This window comes from Carettochelys insculpta, chromosome 1 (genome assembly GCF_033958435.1).
Source record: "Carettochelys insculpta isolate YL-2023 chromosome 1, ASM3395843v1, whole genome shotgun sequence".
NCBI lineage: Eukaryota > Metazoa > Chordata > Testudines > Carettochelyidae > Carettochelys > Carettochelys insculpta.
The window spans coordinates 240,213,592-240,235,913 of NC_134137.1; the positions used below are offsets into that span (position 1 = coordinate 240,213,592).

General features: G+C 43.5%; 1 protein-coding gene across 1 annotated transcript in view; it reads left to right on the top strand.

Moving 5' to 3' along the window:
• The window catches only part of CD9 (CD9 molecule), a 37,266-nt gene extending 17,413 nt beyond the window's left edge, over positions 1-19,853 (top strand). The window contains exons 2-8 of the mRNA XM_074983667.1: positions 6,764-6,866; positions 11,458-11,555; positions 14,508-14,582; positions 15,653-15,745; positions 16,863-16,952; positions 18,403-18,486; positions 19,470-19,853. Of these exons, the coding sequence (XP_074839768.1) occupies positions 6,764-6,866; positions 11,458-11,555; positions 14,508-14,582; positions 15,653-15,745; positions 16,863-16,952; positions 18,403-18,486; positions 19,470-19,535 (609 nt within the window). The 3' untranslated portion in view covers positions 19,536-19,853. The remainder of the gene's footprint in view (positions 1-6,763; positions 6,867-11,457; positions 11,556-14,507; positions 14,583-15,652; positions 15,746-16,862; positions 16,953-18,402; positions 18,487-19,469) is intronic.
• The last annotated feature ends 2,469 nt before the right edge of the window (positions 19,854-22,322 follow it).

Below are 22,322 nucleotides of genomic sequence, written 5' to 3' on the forward strand. Positions count from 1 at the left end.
TAACCCAGTTCTCTCCAACACTGGGTATAAGAGAGACCCTTGCTTAGAGTATTTCTATGGGTAAAAAAGGAAAACGTGTCAAGCGTAAGGAGTATGACAAGATGCAGAGCCTGGGTGCAAGAATGAAACTTCAAGGAAAGCTGCTTATTGTGTGAAAATGATATAGATAAAGATTCAGAGATGGCAGGGTGGATCAACAAGTTAACTTAAATAATTCAGTTTCCAATGGTTCATTCTTCAAGATTTTCTCTGTGCCTTCTAGTGTGTCATTTGACAAGTAAACTATCAAGTTGTTTTGCTTTTGCTATGTTATCTGTTACTAGGGGAAAAAAAAGGTTAGTTTAGCTAATCCTTATACTTTGTTTAATTAGATTCTAAACCCAGTTAAGTATCAGCCAAGTATACAGAAAGCTGCAGTAAGCAAAATCTAGAGTTGCCAGATACTGCTGAGTGTCATGTTCTTATTTTATATTCTGTAATACATGCCCCTTATTTTGGAACATCTGTGATCACAGACCATAATGTCAAGTATCGGAGGGGTAGCCCTGTTAGTCTGGATCTGTAACAGCAACGAAGGGTCCTGTGGCACCTTATAGACTAACAGAAAAGTTTTGAGCATGAGCTTTCGTGAGCACAGACTCACTTCATCAGACGCTGGTCTTGGAAATCTGCAGGGCCAGGTATAAATAAGTCAGAGTAAGGGTGGGGATAACAAGGTTAGCTCAGTCAGCAAGGGTGAGGCTTACTACCAGCAGTTGATCTGGAGGTGTGAACACCAAGGGAGGGGAAGCTGCTTCTGTATTTAGCCAGCCATTCGCAGTCTTTGTTTAAGCCAGAGCTGAGGGCGTCGAATTTGCAGATGAATTGTAGCTCAGAAATTTCTCTTTGGAGTCTGGTCCTGAAATTTCTTTGCTGTAGGATAGCTACTTTTAAGTCTGCTACTGTGTGGCCTGGGAGATTGAAGTGCTCTCCTACGGGTTTTTGTATATTGCCATTTCTGTGATTTGTGTGCATTTATTCTTTTACATAGGGACTGTCCAGTTTGTCCGATGTATATAGCAGAGGGGCATTGCTGACACATGATGGCATAAATTATATTGGTAGATGTGCAGCTGAATGAACCCACGATGGTGTGGCTGATCTGGTTAGGTCCTGCAATGGTGTTGCTGGTGTAGATATGTGGGCAGAGCTGACAACGAGGTTTGTTGCATGGATGGGTCCCTGAGTTAGAGTGACTCTGGTGCGGTGTATAGTTGCTGGTTAGGATTTGCTTCAGGTTGGCAGGTTGTCTGTGGGCAAGGACTGGTCTGCCTCCCAAGGCCTGTGAAAGTGGGGGATCATTGTCCAGGATGGGTTGTAATTCCCTGCTGATGCGCTGTAGAGGTTTTAGCTGAGGACTGTAGGTGATGGCTAGTGGTGTTCTGTTGGTTTCTCTCTTGGGCTTGTCCTGTAGTAAGAGGCTTCGTGGCACACGTCTGGCTCTGTTGATCTGTTTTTTAACTTCCTCAGGTGGGTATTGCAGTTTCAAGAATGCTTGGTAGAGATCCTGTAGGTGTTTGCCTCTGTCGGAGGGGTTGGAGCAAATGCGGTTATATCTTAGTGCTTGGCTGTAGACAATGGATCATGTGGTGTGTCTGGGATGGAAGCTGGAGGCATGAAGGTAGGTGTAGCGGTCAGTAGGTTTACGGTACAGGGTGGTATTGGTGTGGCCATCGTGTATTAGCACCGTGGTGTCCAGGAAGTGGATCTCCTGTGTGGACTGTTCCAGGCTGAGGTTGATGTTGGGGTGAAAGTTATTGAAGTCCCGGTGGAATTCCTCCAGACCATAATGGAGACACCATATATCTCTTCCCTATTTTACTTCAGCATAGCTCAGCTTTCCCTAAAGAGCCACATCCTATATTTGTTTTCAACAGGGATTGCTTCAAAATTAAGTGCCCCCAAAACGTAGTCAGTCTTAGCTCTTTTTCGTAACTTGGAATCAGATCAGCATCCAAATAACAGTGGGAATGAAGAAGGTGAGAGCTAGTTGCAGAAGTCTGAAGGACACTGAAATTTAGTGTTCTGAGGGCTTGTCCGTTAGAGTTAATGATTTAAAAAAAAAAAAAAAGTTTAAGGACAGCTGTCAGCCAGTGAGTGAAGAGACTGCCGCAACAAGTGCTATTATACTTGTGTGTATGCTTCAGTTCTTACCGTTCTTACTGTCTAGTTGCAGATACAGCAGCAGTACACAGGTAATGAGTATTGTGTACTATTTCCTAAACTAATAGAAATTATGTAAAAAAATTACAGAAGGTAAACCTTTCTTGGATGTCACTGCAAAACATTTTACTGAGCTGTAAATTAACATGTTTTTAGTGGTCAGATTTGTAGTGTTGTTGGAAGAAACATGAGAAATATCAGTGGGAAACCTGATTTAAATCATTCCATCGTGATCTGATGTGCATGGTCATTTTAGTAACAAAGGGCTTGTGGCTGCCTGAAAACTAAATAGCAATATTTAGCTTTAGAAATCAAAAGGGTACGTGCTGTTGCACTGGACAGCTGGGATATTGTAGATAAACAACCTTAATCTGATCAAAAGTATGTTAAGCATGCATATTAATCTATTACACTAATTGGTTACAGTCCAACTGGTCAGTAGATCACTTACAATAATGTTTTGTAACTATACAACACCATGCACTGACAAGTTTATAGACTCAGATAATGAATATTTTAGACCGCTATAAGAGGCTTTGCAGTTTCCATTCACGCATAAGCCATTTGAAAACAGAACCTAAATTAGAACCTTGAATAAGGGGAGATGAGTGAGTAATCCTGAACGCTTCTTGATGGATGAGTCACTCCTTGACAACCCCACATTGTTCTTTGGCCATTAAGGATAGGGTGGGCAAAAGGGTAGGAAGAGAATTTCCTTACCCTCTGAGGTATCAAGTCTCTTGCAGACAGTCCTTCAATTCTGACTCAGAATAGCATTGTCTACTGAGCATTTTTTTTCCTTTGTAAGCCTATGAACTTTTTGTACTTCAGCATAGTCAAAGCTTATTGGCCTCTAGTTACACTAACAATTTTCCAGTGCTTTTACTACAGTAGACCCTTGAGTTATGCGAGGGTTCTGTTTTGCGCACCCTTGCGTACCCAAAATTTTGCGTTAAGTGAGGGTCCAGATTCTTCCCTGGCAGAACACACATTCTGCAGCTGGGGAAGCAGCAGAAAGGTAAGCCCTGGGGTGGGGGGACAGTTGGGGAGGGTGAAGCCTGGTGGTGGGTTGTGGCCATGGGAGGCGGGAAGGGAGGGCTAAGCCTGAGGTGGGTTAGGGCTCTGGCGGGGGTGAGGGGTGCAGTTGAGCTGGAGCTGTGCATGGGGGTGGTGAACCAGAGCCCTGCTTGGGTAGTGAGCCAGACCACGGCGGGTTTGAATCAGGGATACGGGAGAGGTGGGGGGTGTTGAAACAGAGTGTGTGTGTGTGGGGGGGGGGGGGGGTGTTAAACTAGGGCAAGAGGATGGAACCAGGGCTGTGCACGGGGGGGGGAGGGGCTTAAATGAGGGTGCGGGGGGTTGAACCAGAGCCATGCAGGAGGGGTGGTGAGCCAGAGCCAGGTGTTGCAGTGGGCGGGGGGGGTGAGTTGAAGCCAGATGCAGGTGGTGAGCCAATGGGGGCGTTGAACCGGGGCCAGGGAGGTTGAATCAGAGTCGTGCCTGAGGGGTGGTGAGTGAGAGCCAGGGGCGGGGGTGGGGGTGAGGAGGAGCTATGTGTGGGTGGTGAGCAGAGCTGAGGGGGGCAGCAGAGCCAGGGCTGTGTGGAGCCAGGAGGTGGGGGCGGGGTTGAGCCAGGGCCAGTGGGGAGTGAGTTAAGTGCAACTGGAAATCACGCATTTCCAGGGTTTACTACAGGAATCGGGGTCAGCCGCGTAAGAGCAGGGTCGCATACTCTGGGTTCGCATAGTCTAAGACCTTACTGTATAGATAAAGCATGGATAAACCAGCAAAATCTTCCCCTCCCCCATCCCATGTGGCTGCAGCTATACACAGTGTATTGCCATTTAGCAAAACAAAATAAACTGTACAGGTATAAGACACATTTTATTGTTATAAATGCATCTATACTAGGGGTTTACTAGCAAGCATATTGGGGCAGGGCGGGGGAACCACACACTGCATGAACACAGTTACATCAGTAAAACTTTTTCAGGTGTAGACCAGGCCTTACTCTTATTCAGATGAAGTACAACCTGAAGAAGATTGTCCTGTTGCACTTTGGTTCTGAAGTGTCAAGACTTCTTAATTACCTTTTGATTGGGTTTGGGAGTCTCTGCTTGTAACTGGTCCTGGAGGTGTAATGTGTAAGGGTGCACTCAAGCTAACCCTTTAGACTCCTCTTTGATAGATTAGGCATCCAGATGCTTGCTTTAAAGGTACTGCTGGTCTTTCAGGTATGTCTGGTTTTCTCTAATCCAGTAAAACCCGTTTTTCGGCTGTGCAGAGGCTGGATCAATTTCTCTGGACACCCTCCCCCCACACACATACAAATGGGGGGAGATTTTGTGAAGGGAAGTAGATACGCAGTAAGCGTCCTCTTCCCTCCTGTCCCCACCCTCCAGATGTCTGTATTAGGAAGTGGAGAGGTCTTCTCCCCCTCTGTTTGTGCATGTGTCCAGTGCAAGGCTTCCCTGGGGTTTAGGAGAACAGGATGTGATGTGGCAGAGGGAAGCATGCACACCCATGCAGGTCAGTGGAAGTGGCTTGTCTGAACTGTCTGCAGAGGACAATAATTCGAGCCTTCGTAACAATTTCCAGTGTCTCTTGGATACAGACTTCTGTGAATGCCATTCTGTTCTGTTCACTTGTGTGTTTCTTAGCTAACTTAACCCTTTTTTCTGGAATTCCCAAAACCTTGAGACTAAGGGTTCCTAGCTCTAATAATCTGTTGCAAGCCTCTTTTTGTTAGCACTATGTTGCTCTTCCTTTCTCCCTCCCCACCAAGCATTTCCTTTGCTGTTCTTGAAATCATTGGCTTTCAATAGGGATGTAAAATCCTGTTGAATTGGCTACCCATTTAACCACTTAGCACAAGGGACCTTGGCTACTCTGGACCAGCTGGAGCTTCTCTGCCTGTGGTGTTCCCAGGATTCTGGGCTGATGTGCCCTGGCTGGAGCTGCAGGCAGGGGGGACACTCCAGCATGGCCAGAGCAACCCCAGTGCCTGGCGCACTGCGAGTGGAGGTGCTACAGCCTAGCTTGAGCAGCCCTTGTCCGTGGCCTGTCCAGCTATGCTCCCTCCCCTCCTGCCGATGGGGCTGGAGCAACCCCCTGCCTGCAGTGGGTGGGGAGCTGCTCCAGCCCCTACCGGTTAACTCTCATCCATGGATGAGGCTTATGGGTTAACCGTTAACATCCCTCATTTTCAAGGCTGGCAGTCTCAGTCTCTACTAACCTCTTTTGCAGACTTTCTTATAACAAGCACTTGCCTCCTTCCCTTGCTACAGCAAACCCTCCATTTAACGGACTAACGGGGGAGAACCATGTCCATTATTCCCAACAGTCTATTAAATGCCAGGGTTTCTGTATGGTGCTGGACTGACCTTCCCAGCTCCTTCCAACCCTCAGGGCAGAGTGAGTCAGCTCCCCCAGGATCTGAGTCGCCCGTGCTCTGCCCAGTTTCAGCCGCCGTGGTGACCCTAGCAGCTCCTCTGGCCCCAGAGGCTCTTCCAGCCACTCTGGGGTCCCCGCAGTGGCAGTGGCTCCAGCTCCGGCACATTTCAGTAGGTGTACAGCACTCTCTTTGGGGCTGGGTGGGGGAGGCTAGTGGGCGTCCGTTATTCCCCATGTCTGTAACATCGGGGCTCGCTATTTCGAGGGTTTACTGTACTCGTGTGGATTGTGTGGGTGGCTTTCTGTTGTTTTGTTTTTTACAAAATGGATAATGATGGGAGAGTTGGTGACTGATTAGGCTTCTTGGTGTGAGTTAAAGACCAACTGACGCTTTCCGTTATTGGTTTGCCCTAGGAAACGTTAAGGCAATGACTGAGGAAAGGGCAGGGACAATATGGCCTGCAGGCCCCATGGGGCCCAGCATGATCCTCTGAGTCACCAGCAATGCAATGTGCCCATATATCCCCTTTGCTTAGCTCCTGCTGTGTACTTGGCAGAGTCGGACTGATGAGTGCACAAGACTTATGTTTGTTTGTTTTTAATGTTTACCACTGTGCAGAAATATTCAACATCCTATGACATTACTTTGGCTGATCCCTTGCTTCAGTGAAATTGCTAGTGCATCTTCGTATAGGAAGAAAACAAACTGCGCACATTGCAATCTTCAACACATTACAAAGTTGTCTTTATTCAGTGTGAAAACATCAGTATGCTGCAGTATTTAGCTGATTTACAATAGTTCCTCTGTTAAGCAGTGTGGGGCTCAGGGATAAGTGGAAATATATAGCCCAGCAAGTTGACACAGTCCAATAACGTAATGTGTCCTCCGTATGGAACAGAAATGACATTCAGCTTACTCTGTAAATTTGTGGTGCAATAAAACTTGTGACATGTCTTCTTAGATGTGTACAAAGCTGGAGACAAATACATGACCAACTTGGACTGTAAACATGCCAAAATGAAAGTAAGATTCTAATTCTGGAAATTTAAATGAGAAGGCGACCTTATCCTTTCTATTTGTCTAAAAATATGTAAAATTGTCATTCACATCTACATTTGTAACGACATAATGCTTATTTCTTCAACTTCCCTTTTTTTATTCTTACAGCTTGCAGGAACTGCAGTACTTGCAATTGGACTATGGCTTCGGTTTGATACTCAGACAAAAAGTATCTTTGACATGGAATCCAACAATGCAAACTTCTATACTGGTAAGCGGTGAAGTAACATATGAGTACCATAAATTCCCTTTGTACCTAGAACTTTCTGACAATGGAATCTCTGTTCCTTAACCTTCACAAAGACTCGCCCAAGTGCCATATTCAGTTCTCTGAGATTTTAAGATATTCATGTAAACATTGTGAGTCTGGGGTGGGGAGCAGGGTGGTCTGGGAAGGAGTTTGGGTGAAGATAAGGGTTGTGACCTAGGGCAGGAGGGGGGTATGGGGTCAGGAGTGGGGTAGAGGGTTTAGGGTATGTGTGGAGGTTTGTGGGGGGCAGAGAGTTGAAGGGGGGCAAAGAACTGGGGGAGGGAAGGGCTGGGGTGCAAGAAGCAAGCTATTGCGAGGAGTCACCCAGCGCAGCAACCCTGCTGATTCTCAGGCAGGCTCTCTGCATGCCTGGCCAAGCCAAGAGGCCATGCTCTTCCCCCTGAGGAAGGAGGTGGTCATGTTTCAAACAGGAAGCTCCCATTGGTTGGTTTCTGACCAGAAACCAGCCAATGGGATCGTGCAGGTGGCAGGAGCAGTGTATGAACCTTCTGATCTCCTCATACTGGGCTCACAGCTACTGTAAGACAAAACCCCATAGCCACTTTTCTGAACAGCGTGCAGGGCGGGGGTAGGCATGGAGCCTCCTTGAGGCTCCCTGCTGCATCAACAGGCCGAGTCCAGCACATGGGCCATATTTTGCCTGCTCTGTGCTTACCCATTCTAGAAACCTCTCTAGACTTGATGAGATAAAGCATGTGTCACACTGTGTGGAAGGTTGGCTAACGAAGGGATCCAAGAAAGGATTTCTATCTGCAGCAAGGGGTCAGAGTCACCTAGATCTTCACTCTGAGTTTCTATTTGTGCAAAGTGTAATCTTCATGCTTTGAGCAACAGGAACACATGTGAATCTTGGTAGACTTGGCTCATGTGAAAGCAGTCAGTCCCCAGAACATCATGATCTGGCACAGAAGAAGCTCCAGAGCTAGAAGGTCTCCTTAAGGGTCATGGTTGTGTATATTGGGCTTCACTGTTGCAGTGATCTGTTTGGCAGCCTTGGCACACATTCACATGAGGCAGCCCCCATATGCCCTGAGGTACTTGTTTGTAAGTCCCAGATTCATTGCACCTAAGAGAGTTTGAATCCTACCCTTACGGACTGGAATGAAGGGAGCTGAAGGGCCATTTCGCAGCTACTGGTAGAGTGTCAGATTCTGCTAGTCAAAATTGTACTAACTGTGGAGTTGCAAAGAGGATGGAGGCCAGAACTAGAGCTGATTAAAGTGTTCAGTCCTTCTGAACTGCTTTGTGACATTTGCTCTCCCAGGTACAATGTTAAGCTTTTGGATTGGTTAGTAAACAGGGGGAAAACAAATGTGGGTTTTGTTTTGTTTTTTTAATACCATGAAATGTAAATAGGGCAGTTTCCCCCAACTTATTTTTCTGTGGGCTAAGAGGGGCACACAAGCCAAACACACAATAAAACTTACTACTCACTTCTCCAGCCCTGCAGGGGCAGTGCTGAGGCTCAGGGCTTCCAGCCTGTTGAACAGAGACTTAACATGGGCCAGATAAAATTACGCTGGGGTTAAGCTAGGCCCATGTGCTGAAGGCCCCCCACCCCATAGGGGAAAAAAAGGTGCAGGCCAAATGTACATGAAGCTTGGGAAGCTGTGACTCTGAAAAGTTGGGGGCCATGGTGGATAATCCACTGAGCATGAGTTTCCCCATGTGATGCTGTGGCCAAAGGAGTGAGTGGAATTCTGGGATACATAAACAGGGGCACGTCGAGTCGGAGTAGAGAAATTATTTTACCTCTGCATTTAACACTGTTCTGTCTGCTGCCAAAATACAGCATCTGATTCAGGTGCCCACAGTTCAAGAGTGATGTTGCTGAATTAGAGAGGGCTCAGAGATGAGTCACAGGAGCGATTAAAGGATGGGAAAACATGCCTTGTAGTTACAGTAACAGTTTTTTAAGTAAAAGTCACAGGCAGGTCGTGGACAACACTAAAAAAGGTCATGGGCTTCCATGAATATCGATGACTTTTGCTAAAAATAAAGTGAGGCAGGGGGCTGACATGATGATTGAAGCAGGAGTGAAGGGGGATGGAGCCAGCACCCATCATCCCATGGGGGCATTATTCTCTGGGGTCTCCCTGTGGACATGAGGCAGAAAATGTAATGGAGTTCCCTGGAAGTCAGGGAATCTGATACTTCCACGACACGGTGTTTTCCTTGTTTTTGTAGAGAGATTCAAAGAGCTGAGTCTATTTAGCTTATCAAAGAGCAGGATAAGGGATGACTTGGTACATATAGGCTGTAAATCTTCTTAAGGAACAAGTAATATAATGAGTGTAGCAGAGACAGCTATAACAGGATCTAAGGCTGAATGTACAACATCAACAAATTCAGAGTGGAAATAAGGTGTAAACTTATGACCCTGAAGGTAATCAACCATGCAAATAATTTACCAAGAATCTGGATGGATCCTGCATTACTGCCATTGTTTTTTTTTAATTGAGATGTGGGGTTGTGTTTGCTTTTGTTTCTAAAAATGTACTTCGTGAATTATTTTGAGGAAGTTCTGTGCCTTGGCTCTTTCAGTCTTTTTAATACCCATTTTCAGACAACTCACAACTTCTTTTGTTTTGAGATGTCATTTGTATTTCTTTGTCTGTCTGAAATATGCCCCCCTCTTTATATAAATACATAGAAATGTGCTTGTTTGTAAGGTGTGGCTTTTCCTAGCTGCTCTCTCCCCCCTTATTAATGTAAGTTGCTGTATATGATCAGCTGTGGTACTGATGCTGATGTTTTCCAGGTAGTACTGCATATTGGGGCCTAGGAATAGGGAATCTTTACTGGAGGGCCCCCTACCCTGGCTGATCTCCACCCCTTTCCAAGGAGCCACTTCTGAAGTCATACAGCACCATACTCCATTTACTCAGTCACCTGATTCTCCCTGCATGTGGGTGGCTGAAACTTTTATTTTCCTTCCACTCTTTAAAAGGCAAAGGAGGCTGAATTTGCTGTGGTTGGCAAGAGTGCCAGTTTAGCTAGTTAAATTGTCGTTTTTATTATGCTCATGTGCCTAGAGGATTCCAAAAGGCATTCATACATATAAAAAGGAAAAACAGCACTTAAGCTCTATATCAGACAGCTATGACTCCTTTTTCCTTCCACCCACGTTCTTGTGGAGCCAGTAAACCCTTGGCAGGAGGTAAATTGCCCTCCTCAGAACAACTGTAGCACTGTCTGTGGTTTTACAAAGAATAATTTGCAGGATTTGGTTCTGACTTAATTTCAAGTTTTCCCCCTCTGGGCTTGGAGAAGACAAAAAAAGCAGTCCTGTAGCACTGCAAAGACTAACAAAATAATTTATTAGGTGATGAGCTTTCGTGGGACAGACCCACTTCAGTTCTAGAAAATTCTGATGTGGGTCTGTCGCATGAAAGCTGATCACCTAATAAATTATTTTTTTAGCCTTTAAAGTGCTACTGGACTGCTTTTTGTCTATGGTTACACTGACGTGAAGCACCAGCAGCAGTATGCAAATAGGCAGTCTCAAACATGCAAATGACTACTCATTTGCATATTTGCTCACTGGCAGCTGCTGCTGCCGGCACAAAAAAAAAACGTGTAAATGTGGTTCTGCTGACAAAACCTCTGCTTTATTGGCAGCCTCTTATGCCTAATTTTTTCCAGACGTAAGAGGCTGCTGATAAAGTGGGGGCGTTCGCCAGCAGAACCACATTTACACAGCTTTGTGTGCCCATGGCAGCGTCCACTGGTGGGCAACTGTGCACTGGCTATTCGCATACTGCTGCGGGCGGTTGGGGCATCCGCGTAACCATAGCCTTTTTGTTTTGTGAAGATACAGACTAACATGGCTACTTTTTACAGTTGTTGGGGAGGTTAGAGTGCAGCTGCAAAGGTCATCGGGGTGGGGCGCGGGGGTGTGGCAGGGACTCCAGACACAACAGGGTGGAAGCCTTCACCATATTTGGACCTGCAGAAAGCAGTGTGGTGGGGGCCTGGCAGCCAAGCAGGAAGCCCTCTAGCTACTACAGCTCCTCTTGTTCACTCTTGTGACAGCAGTGTACTGTTGCCGGGCCCGTCACCTCTACTGTCTGGAAGCGCAAAGTGAATGCATGAGCACGTGGAGTCTGCACTCATGCCAGCTGGATATCTTTTCATTGTTGTGGGGTTTTGTTCGGCGTCTCATTTGAAATCAGTATTTACTGACATTAGTCTGTTTTTACATTGAACCTGGCCAAGTCTACCTGTTACTCTGTCCTGAACAAACACTGGGCTTAATGACTTGTGGAAGAGGTTGCACAGGTGTTGCCCACCTGATTGCTGCTTTGAAGAGAGACATTGTTTTCCCCACTATCTTTTTGCTGCAAGTTTAGAAACAGCCATTCTAAAGAATAAATCCCCTGCGCTGCTTTGACAGTTTCAAGTTAATAAGGGCAAAAGACAACAACTTACAAGTGCCATTTCCCTGAGGAAGTGATTTAAAAATGAACTGCAATTTTACAGGCTCTTATTGGCGAGTACTTGACCAGTTTTGCTTTCTCTTTATCCCCAGGGGTTTACATTCTAATTGGAGCTGGTGCACTCATGATGTTAGTTGGTTTCTTGGGATGTTGCGGTGCTGTACAAGAGTCGCAATGCATGCTCGGCTTGGTAAGTGCTTTTGTTTATTGCAATATTTGATCTTGTTCCCCAACTGGGACCTTTGAGCATTTTAATAAGGGAAGTCTGGGCGTGTCTGGCATAAGCAATAAGAACAATAGGCAGCAGACTCTAGCTCAGTTTCACTGTGGCTGTTATCTGTTTTGGACCTTTCTTACCTTTTTAATGTAGATTTTAATATAATGTTACATCTGCATGACTAGCACTTTGAAGCCGTGTCTCTCTCTTCCCCATCAAGTATAGTCTGTTCAAACAAGGCAAGCTAAAATACTGATATGTGGTACAACACTAAAGGTTAACACTAGATGAGGGATGTGTGAATTCAGAACAGGCCACCTGTGTCAATAATGTCACTGCTATGCATTTTATTTTGAATACTGTGTACATGTGATGCAGACAATAAACCATTATATAAATTGTGCACATGGGGACTAGAACATTGTGGTTTTGGAGGTGAAAAACCAGACCTCAACCATAAGAATCGGGAGAAGAATTTCTATAGTTACCGGTAGTGGTAGGTTTCACTCTTTGAGTGAATTATGGAAGACCATTACTCTTATATATATATTTTTTTTTAAAGTACATCCTGTCAGGTTCTGCATGGGCTTGTCTACACTTGCCCCCAACTTTGAAGGGGGGCAAGTTAATCAGGGTGATGGAAGATTACTTATGAAGTGCTGCGGCAAATACACAGCACTTCATTGGGCTAATTCTCCCCCACGGCAACTTAGAAGCATCAAACTTCAAAGTGCCAGCATGTATGTAGCTCTGGGCACTTTGAAGTGCCTGTGCTATTTCAAAGTCCCTTTACCCCTCAAAATTTTGAGGAGTAAAGGCACCTCAAAGTAGCACAGGCACTTGAAGGTTGACACTTGGAAGTTGCTGTGGGGGAGAATTAGCCTAATGACGTGCTGCATATTCACCACAGCACTTCATTAGTAATCTCCTATCGCCCTGATTAGCGTGCCTCCTTCGAAGTTGGGGCAAGTGTAGACCCAGCCCATGTCTCACAATTTTATAGCACACTTTATGCCCCGCTATTTATCATCACAAGGTTAACTGAGTATCAGCACAGGCTGCTGCTACTGTAGCTGGCAGAAAGAACAACTGCTTATTTGTGTCAAGAAAGATACTCATTTCCAGAAAGCTGAAGTGATGCATGTTAACTCCTTCCTCCACCCTTTTCTTTAATGGTGATGAATGTTACCAGCAATTTAATTAACCCTGGTAGTTAGTTAAACACACAGACTTCTTTTATATTGGAGGGGTAGGCGTGTTAGTCTGGATCTGTAACAGCAACGAAGGGTCCTGTGGCACCTTATAGACTAACAGAAAAGTTTTGAGCATGAGCTTTCATGAGCACAGACTCACTTCATCAGATGCTGATCATGGAAATTGACTTCTTTTATGTGAGACAGAGTGCATAGCTCCTGACTTGTTATGGTCATGTAACATCCCATAGTGCAACTTCTATTGCCTAAAAATTGTCAGAGTTGATGGGTCTTAGAGCAGCAGTGGTGACAGACAACTTGTGAGAAAAGAGAACTTAAGCTATAGCTATATCTGGAGCCTGTGCTGGTATAGCCCTGAGCATATACACCATGTACATTGATAGAAGGAGTTTTGCTGCCAGTGTATGCACACAGCCTCCCAATACACCATTACATATGGTGACAAAAGCATTCTTCTGTTGACATAGCTGCAACCAAATTGAGGCTTGGTCCACATAACTGTGTGGGTCAGAGTGTGGCTTTTTAAGTTGTGGGGTTTTTCCCCACACCATTGTTGGGTATAGTTCAAGTTTCAAGTGTAGGCCAGCCTTTAGACTAGGTCTACAATATAGCGGTACACCATCATTGCTGCAGGTGCACCTCAGTAGCACTTCAGTGTAGATTCTGCAGCTATGGGAGGGCTTCTCACATCATCAATAGGCCTGCCGATGGAAGGCAAAGGGCTCAGATGCCCTCCATGGCTGTCTGCCCTGCTGTCAATCAAGCTAGTAATGTTTATGACTAGGGCTCTGTTGACTTAACTAAGAGCTTTTACTATGCTTACCTGAAGATGAATGCACTGGCAGTCAATCTTCCAGGGTTTGATGATTTAGCATGGCCCCGCTAGGTGTGCTACAAATGATCAGGGCACCGCCGTCGATTTTCCCCCCCTGCCCCCCCCCCCCCCCCCCCCCCCCCGGTATCCTTCACAGTCACAAGGCGCAAGGGAAATCAATGGGTGAGCTTCTCTCATTGACCTCCTGCTGTGGGGGATGGTAGCAAAAATAGATTTTAAGATACACTGATTACAGCTATTAATCTTAAATCGTTTTTGTTTTGTTCCCTAGTTTAGACCTAGCCTCAGTCTACCTGGAACTTTCGATTATTCACACTTGTGCCTGACCTCAGCACCCTGTAGTTGCTCCACAATATGATAGAACTAAATACACCATTAAGTCATCTTTTGTAGTTCAGGAGTGACCAAAACACGTGACTGACTTTTCTCAGTCAGTAAACAAATTTCCCTTTGTCATAATCCTTGCTGCTTTTCCATTTGTACTGCCCAGCCAAATTAAAGATAAAACATATCTCCACCACTTAAATCTACCACTTAGTCTGAAATAAAGGTCCTGCAATTGCCTTTAAATAATACCACCTCCCAAAATAAAAGCCTCTAGGAAAAGGTCTACTTGTAATCCTTTCTCTCTCCCTTTCCTTCTATACATGAGGAAGGAAAGGGAGGTATTTACATGAGGTATTTACTTTATTTCATTAATCCACAAAATCTTCACAATTAATCCTTGAAGAGTTACACAATTTGACAAAAATTATAATTGCATTTTTAAAGATGACATTTAGAATTTTGAGTTGGCTAATTTAAAAAAAAAAACTTCTCCTTGCAAAGTACTCACAAACACTTGCTTTATTTATTTAAATCTCTCTTCTCTCCTAGTTCTTCGTCTTCCTTCTCGTAATTTTTGCCATTGAAGTTGCTGTTGCCATCTGGGGTTTTGCAAATAAAGACATGGTAGGTTTTTGAATATTACCAGCTCTTGGTAACTTCCTCAAGAACTGAAAACATGTTCAGCTGGTTATGGTTTGCACATTGACTAGTATGTCCATGTAAAATATCTTTCCTAAACATGCAAGAGGGCACTGGAACTCTAAAAGTAGCCAGATAGTCAGGAGAGCCCAGCAAATCCACAGATATCTGCTTTCTGTCTGTGGGTATCCTTGGCTCATTTTTACAGGTATGGGTGCGGATACAAATTTTGTTATCCTCCCCAGGCTTTAGCAGTCAGTGCTTTTAAGTTGTGGCACAGGCTCTGATGTCTGCCCATCTCCCTAGACTCCAGAGCTCAAGCTCCAACCTGACCCAGAACATCTACATGCTGATCTTTTGCACACTTGTGTTAAATTCTGCTAGCCCAAGTCTGCTGATCAAAGGCATGCTGCAACAGATTGTGTAGACATGCCATTTAGGTATATAAGTAGCCCTATTAAATTCAGTGGTAATATTCATATACTCACAGTAAGCAGGCACATATGTGTGTGATGAGGGCCCAAAAATATAAGCATTTATTGAGGTTTCTGAATGGGGAGTGTTCCCTTGTTTCTCCCTGTCTTGCACAATAGAGAAATGTATCTAACCTTATTTCAAGAATGGACAAGTAAAGATTTGCTTTCATTTTATCTGATGGATGAAGTCTTTAGTTTCTATCCCCACAAGATTCCTTCAAGATTTAGATGGACACTTTAAAGCTGGTACCTTCTTACATGTAGTCAAGTATCGGAGCAGAACCAAATACAGAAATTGGAAGAACTGTATGTGTCCATAACCATTGTTTATTGTTGTAACTCTTACCTTGATATATGTCTCTTCTCAGTTTCTGCTTTGTTTTATCTCCTTGTTATTCTAAGGTGTGTGCATATTTTCAGAAGCCCACAATTTGAAAATGGAGGGTGGCTACCTCTTCATAGGATGGGATATTTAAACTGTAAAACAGGAGGTTTAGTGATTTATTGGCCTAAAGAAGTTTGCTATAAATAACATAAATCAAGGTAAACTAGGATTATAACTTTGCATTATTTTTGTAGATTATTGAAGAAGTGAAGAAATTTTACAAGGAAACCTATGATAAGAGGAGTCAGACAGCAGCTAGAGAAACACTGAGGGCATTTCAACATGCAGTAAGTATATGATTACACTTATTTCTTTTATATGCATAAGATGTCTGTGTTTAGGAAGCCGGACATAATGCTTTAAGAATGAAGTGAAATATCTCATCTTAATTATGTCAAGCCTTCATTTTCTGCAATTTCAGTTTACAGAGAGATGTCAGAATTTGAGAAGAAACTATTAATTTTTAAAAAATTACATTTTTGTGGGTAGTCTCCTAAAAATGGTGTTTATGGTGGCAACAACTGCATAGTTAAGGTAAAAAGATTTTTTTTTACTGTAACAATCCCTACTTTTTTGGAACTTCTGAACATCTGAAAACTTGAATTTAGGGTGTCTCCTGTATACTTGGTCTTTTAAGCCATCCCCATTTGAGAGGCTTGTTTTTAAAAAAACTGTTCAGACATATTTAGTCTGAAGCTTCATTTGTCACTAATCTGCAGTGTAAACTTTTATGTTAAAACGGGGGTGGGGGGAGTTAGATTATAAGATTAGCTTTCAGCTCAAGTCTGCAATTTTTGCTGACTTCTAAGATGCATATTAGCATTGGGCACAAAGCAGTGATTCTGATAGATTAGATGTCTACCCATGGTGCTACAAAATTGCATGTATAAACAGTGTGATACCAATTTTTTTGCACAAATATGGAATTGCACGAACCAATTTGAGTATGGAGAAAGCTCTTCTGACTTCAACTACATAATATCAATAAGCAGGCCATATATAGGATTTAGGCACAAATACTTTTGCTCGTCTGGGGAGGGAAAGATATAAAGAAATCTTTTTTTCTTTAATTAATGTAAACAAAACTTTGGAAACTAAAGTTCCTGTAGCAGTGTGGTATCACTTATAAAATCTGATCAAAACCAAAATGCAATCACTTTGATTGTTAAAAGAAATTTTCATTTAATTGCTCAAATTCTCACTTTTCATGTAAGGGCTAACGAAGGCATTATTTTAAAATAACTTTTAGTGGCATAGTCAAACTGATAAACCTTAAATATTTTAAACTGTGTTTGGAAATTTTATACATACCAGTTTGAAGTAACCTGTCTTGCTTGTTTTAGATGACAATTTTAAATAGCAAGGGTTCTAAAGATTTTACGTTTTTTCTGTTTTCTCTTGTAGCTAAACTGTTGTGGTCTCACAGGACCTATTGAACAGCTGTACATGGATACCTGCCCCAAAAAGGACGTGATTGAGTCACTTGCAGTACAGGTAGCTGAAGACTGAACTCGTATATAGTGGCTCCATGCCATTACACCTATATTTAATGCGGAAAGAATAGAAGAAATATACTTCTGAATAATGAGCTGTGGGCCGGATAATCCCCTGCCCTGGAACAACTTCCTCCTTCTCCCCTCCCTGCAAGTTATGTCTCCTAGTTTCAGCATCCTATTGTAAGACTAATTTTACAATGGTGGTAAACATGAAGCTTAATGTGGGGAAGGTAAGACTTCTCTATAACAGGAGAGCACACCTCCTGGCAGGGTCATCTGTGCTAAACTGGTCAAATGTATGAGATAGACTACTGGCAGTCCATAGGATGTCATGACCCACTCCAGTGTATGTGGGGGGTGGGGGTGGTGTTTTAAAATAATTACAGAAACTCGTACTACTACTTCCTTAGTCCAACAAAGCTTCTGACCTAAAACAGGACAAATCACTGTGGGAAATGAGCTTTGAAGCTTAAATTTTGAATCAATTTGCAGGGGATCCACATATGGCTTCCCATGGGTTTTTAACTAGTTTACAAGTACACATATGGTGCAACTCTTAATATAGATAAGACGATGGTGGCTGCTTACCTTTCAGTCACTTGAGTTATCAGTTTCACTAATTCTCCAGCTGCCATGAGCTGTGTGTACATGAAATACTCTTAAAACTGTACTAACTGTTCAAGTGCTAGGAAAGGCTAGTCACCCCAGCACTAACTACCATGCTGTAGAAGTCTGCTCCACTCAGGGTCAGGCAACGTGGCAGTCAGAAATTTAGCAGCTGCTGCTAACGTGTATACAGTATTTCCATTTTTGCTAAATCACTGGCAATAGCGACTAGAAATTCTAGTATGGAAAAAGCCTACCCTAGATCAGGCCTGTTTTTTCCCTGGGAGGATGTAGGGAAGACCTAAAGCTTTAGGCTATGACTAGATTGCAGGCTTCTGTCGGGAGCCCAGAGGTCTCCCAACAGAAGTCGGCTGCTCCAGGAGCCTTCCGCTGACATCCCGGTCTTCATCATTCCATGGGGAAGAAGGGATATGTCAGCAGAGAGTTTTTTCCTGATATATGCCCCATGTGGTAGGACCAAATGTCAGGAAAGCCTCTCCCAGCAGGAGATACACAAATGCATTACACAATGTGTATATTTCTTGCTGACAATTCTAGGCAACTTAGACATAGCCTTATTGTACAAAAGCAGCAGGAGAAAAATTGTGCATCTGTTTTTAAAGGGATCCCACCACCCCTTTCCCATCCTTGTTTGCAGCCCACTTTTGTGCCTTGCTTTTATTGTAATTGGATCAGGTTTAGCATTTGCTGTCTGGTCAGGTTAAGGTGTAGTGCCGTGTATAGTGCCACAGAATCTTGTAAGCCCAGACAGCCTATCTGTAAAACAATATGTTAAGAGAAATCCCCCGACACATGCTTTTTTTTTTTTTTCCCCTTTTCAGTCATGCCCTTCAGCCATTGAGGAGGTCTTTGAATCTAAATTGAATGTGATTGGAGCAGTTGGCATTGGTATTGCTGTGGTAATGGTAAGTTTCTTGATCTTTTAGGACAGCTGAATCTGATGGGAAATTGTGATTAGCCTTCTCCAGTTAAGATGTTGTTTTTCTTCCATTGATCTATCATATGATAATTATTCTCTCATCCTTCCTTGCACAAATATGTCACCAAGAACAATCCTGCCTCTGATTGCAGGACAACAGAGTGTGCTTTGTATTGATTTAAACTATGTAGTCAGCCAACTGAGCTGGTATTTACAGTTATGCTTTAGTACTTTTGGCTTTCACTCTGAATATTCTGCTTGAATTGTGAGCCAAGAGCAAACATTTTATACATTTTCCACTTTGTCTTTGATTTGAAGACTGATGCTTGTATTCTAGTCAAACTGCATCTTTATCCTCTCCCTTCTCACCCCAGAGAAGTCTGACACTAATTTGGCCCCTTCTTTCTTGCTAGCTGCTCACTCATCCACCCAGTCATATCAGGAATCCTGGGCTAAGAAAATTCAATTAAAAATAATTTAGTTTGAGGCTGGAGTGTCTTGGCTCCTGTCACAGATAATATAGTGCTTGGGCACTTGGAAGTGTGTGCCAGGCAGAGAATGAAGCTAAGCTGTACCAAGAGCAACTTTAAAACCCTGTGTACTGTCTCCAAACAAACTGGTGGAAAGCTCGCACTTCCTGGTGTAGCTGTAAAAAACACAACCTGATATCTTTCCACACACTGCTGCCCAAAAGTGGGGTGGGGACCTTCTTACAGAGGGCACCTCAGATTATCTGTTTCTCTCTCAAAAGAGAGTTCTTTTGCTTTCCCTTGCCCTTAAGATCAGATGGTGGTTGCTTTTATAATGGGAGATGTCATCTGAAGGGAGAGAGGTGGGTAGGGAATAATGTCCTGTATGAGAAGCTTCATCTGTAGGCTAGACAAGAGCACCCATATTTATGTTTTTGGGAGAGCTGCACCAACAGCCTACCTTGGAATGTATGGATAAATATTTCTGTTCCTTTTCCAGATCTTTGGGATGATCTTCAGTATGATCCTCTGCTGCGCTATCCGTAGAAACCGAGAAATGGTCTAAGGGATCAAACAGAGAAGATCTCTGCATTCTAGAAATGCCTGTCATTAACTTTAGCATTATTAAAGCATTTCTAAAATTATATATTTGTTACCTTTTTTTAATGCTTTATTTGGTATTGATGTTTTACTTATTGCTTTTTATGTTTACAAAGTTTTAAAAAAATCCAAAGAAACTATATTTGTTAGACTAAAGTCAAAGATATTGTACATAAAACAATTTGTCTTTTAAATGGCTGTCTGTTTTCTTGAAACTTATCATAATCGGGATGTAATTTATGTTGGAGGAAATTTGATACTTAATAAAGATTAAGACCTTAAATGTGGAGTGATTAGGTTTGTAATCTTTTACACATGCATATTCCCTCCGTTAAACCATGTTATCGACAGTCTGTGCGCAGAAAGGACTCTGGGTTTGAAGAAATCTGCAGCCCATCCCTTTGCCCTCATCTGTTTCTTGGTGAGGAGTAGGAGGAGAAGCACTGGCAGTGCGACATAATCTGACCTATTAGATATTATTGTCTTGTTATATATGCTATGCTTATGTTACCCATTTCATGTTAGCTGAACTGAAAGAAGGCACTTAAAATTGTCTCAAGGACTCCTCTGGGTGGAACCCAGCACTATTTATATTACAGTGCCAAGGTCACGGGCCAGGACCCCGGTGTGCTCGGTGCTGTACAAACACAGAACAAAAGACAGCCTTTGTCCTAAAGAACTTCTAATCTTTTCCACTTCTGAGCCCAGAGGTGGATTTGGCACAAGTGAAAATACTTTTTTTAATATCTGAAGTTCAAAGCACAAAATCCTATTTGGCAAACAGTTCTCTGTGTGATGTCTGGTGTTTGTTTGTTTGTTTTTATTTGTTCATTTGTGTGCGTGTGTTGCTTTTTACCTCACGTGTCAACAGTGAGGCTTTTTCAAAGTCTATAAAGGTTATGTACAGGGGCGAGTTCCACTCGAACAACTGTTCTATGATCACTCTCTGAGGTTTGATCAGTACAGGATCTCTCGCTTCAGAAGCCGGGTTGTTCTTCCCTGAGCTGTCTATTGATTTTCCATCTTCATTCTCTACAAGAGAATCCTATTGAACACTTTTCCTGGAATAGACAGTAACATGATGCCCCTCCAGTTCTCGCATTCCTACAGGTTGTCTGTCTTTGGAAGCTTGATAAGGTAGTCCATGTTTTCAATCTTGCAGGATCTCTTCAGTGTCCCGAATTTTCCCAAATAGATCATACATCATCTTGACTGATGTCTCACTACCTGCCTTGATTGCTTCTGTGGGGATGTTGTCTGGATCAGGTGCTTTTTCCCTTTTCAGATTGGCAATGGCTTTTCTGATTTCGTCTTTTGTAGGTCCACTGCTGTTAATTTGCAGCAGTATCTTTGCAGGTGGTAACTCAAGGTTCCATGTGGGCAGGGCAGTTCAGTAGCTCTTCAAAGTGTTCCTTCCATCTACTGAGCTGCTCATTTGGGTTTGTTATCACACACCCCTCCTTATCCTGTATGCCATGACCCACCTATCTTCCATGTGATGCAATAGAGCTCTTTCATGTTTCTCTGTCCTGCAGCTTGTTCAGCTTGTTCAAGGTTTTCCACAAAGTTCTTCATGTTCTGTTTTATAGCCTTTTTAACTTCTTTGTTGGCTTCTGAATACAGTCTCTGAGCTTCCACCTTGGCTGCTCTTGTTTTGCTGTTGTTGACTGCTGCTTTTCTGTCCTTTTCATTCCTTCACTTTTCTCAGAGTTTCTGCTCTGATCCATTCTTGGTGACACCTTGTCCTCTTCCCCACGCTTTTATCCTGGGTTTCTTTCCAGATTGTTGTTGTTCACAATGATGTCTTGACAGAATCCTTCAGCATACAGTCGGGAGTGCGACAAGGGTGCCTATTGTCACCTTTCCTGTTCTTGATCACAATGGACTGGATTATGAACAGGACAACAGATGACTATCAATGAGGCATTCAGTGGACGCTTTTGAAACAACTAAAGGATATTGTTTTTGCTGATCATGTCGCTCTCCTTTCACAGCAACATGAAAACATGGAAGAAAAGATCATAACACTAGACAAAAAGTGCCTCAGTGACTGGACTGAACATTAACAAGGGAAAGACAATGAGGATCAACCAGTCCAACAACACCACCATCACTCTGTGAGGGTCTGCCCTGGAAGATGTGGAGCAGCTCACCTACTTGGGGAGCATTATGGACAGAGGTGGAGGAACAGATAAGGATATCTTTGCCAGGATAGGGAAAGCAACAGCTGCATTCAAGACTCTCCATCCCATATGAAGTTCACAAATTATATCTGCGAAGACAAAACTGCGGATCTTCAACACAAATGTGAAGAGTGCTCTTGTATGGATGCGAGACATAGTGTACTGAAAGGTCTTCATATCACAAGCTACAGACATTCATAAACAGATGCCTGAGTTACATCCTTCACATCAAATGACAAGACTTCATCACAAATGAGCTTTGGAACAGCGCAGGACAAGAACCAGTTGACACTGAAAACGAGGAGAAAGTGGAGATGGCTAGGCTACATTCTCAGAAAACCATCATCCAGCCTAATCCGTCAAACTCTCATATGGATCCTGCAAGGAAAATGCAAAAGAGGAAGACCTCGGACAATGTGGAGAAGGTCTACTGAAATTGAAGGACCACAAATGGGGTGCTCCTGGAGCCAGCTAGAAGCTGATCCCAAGACAGGGTGAAGTGGAGGAGACTTGTAGATGACCTGTGCTCCACACGAAGTACAAGGGTTAAGTTAACAGTGAGGTCACAA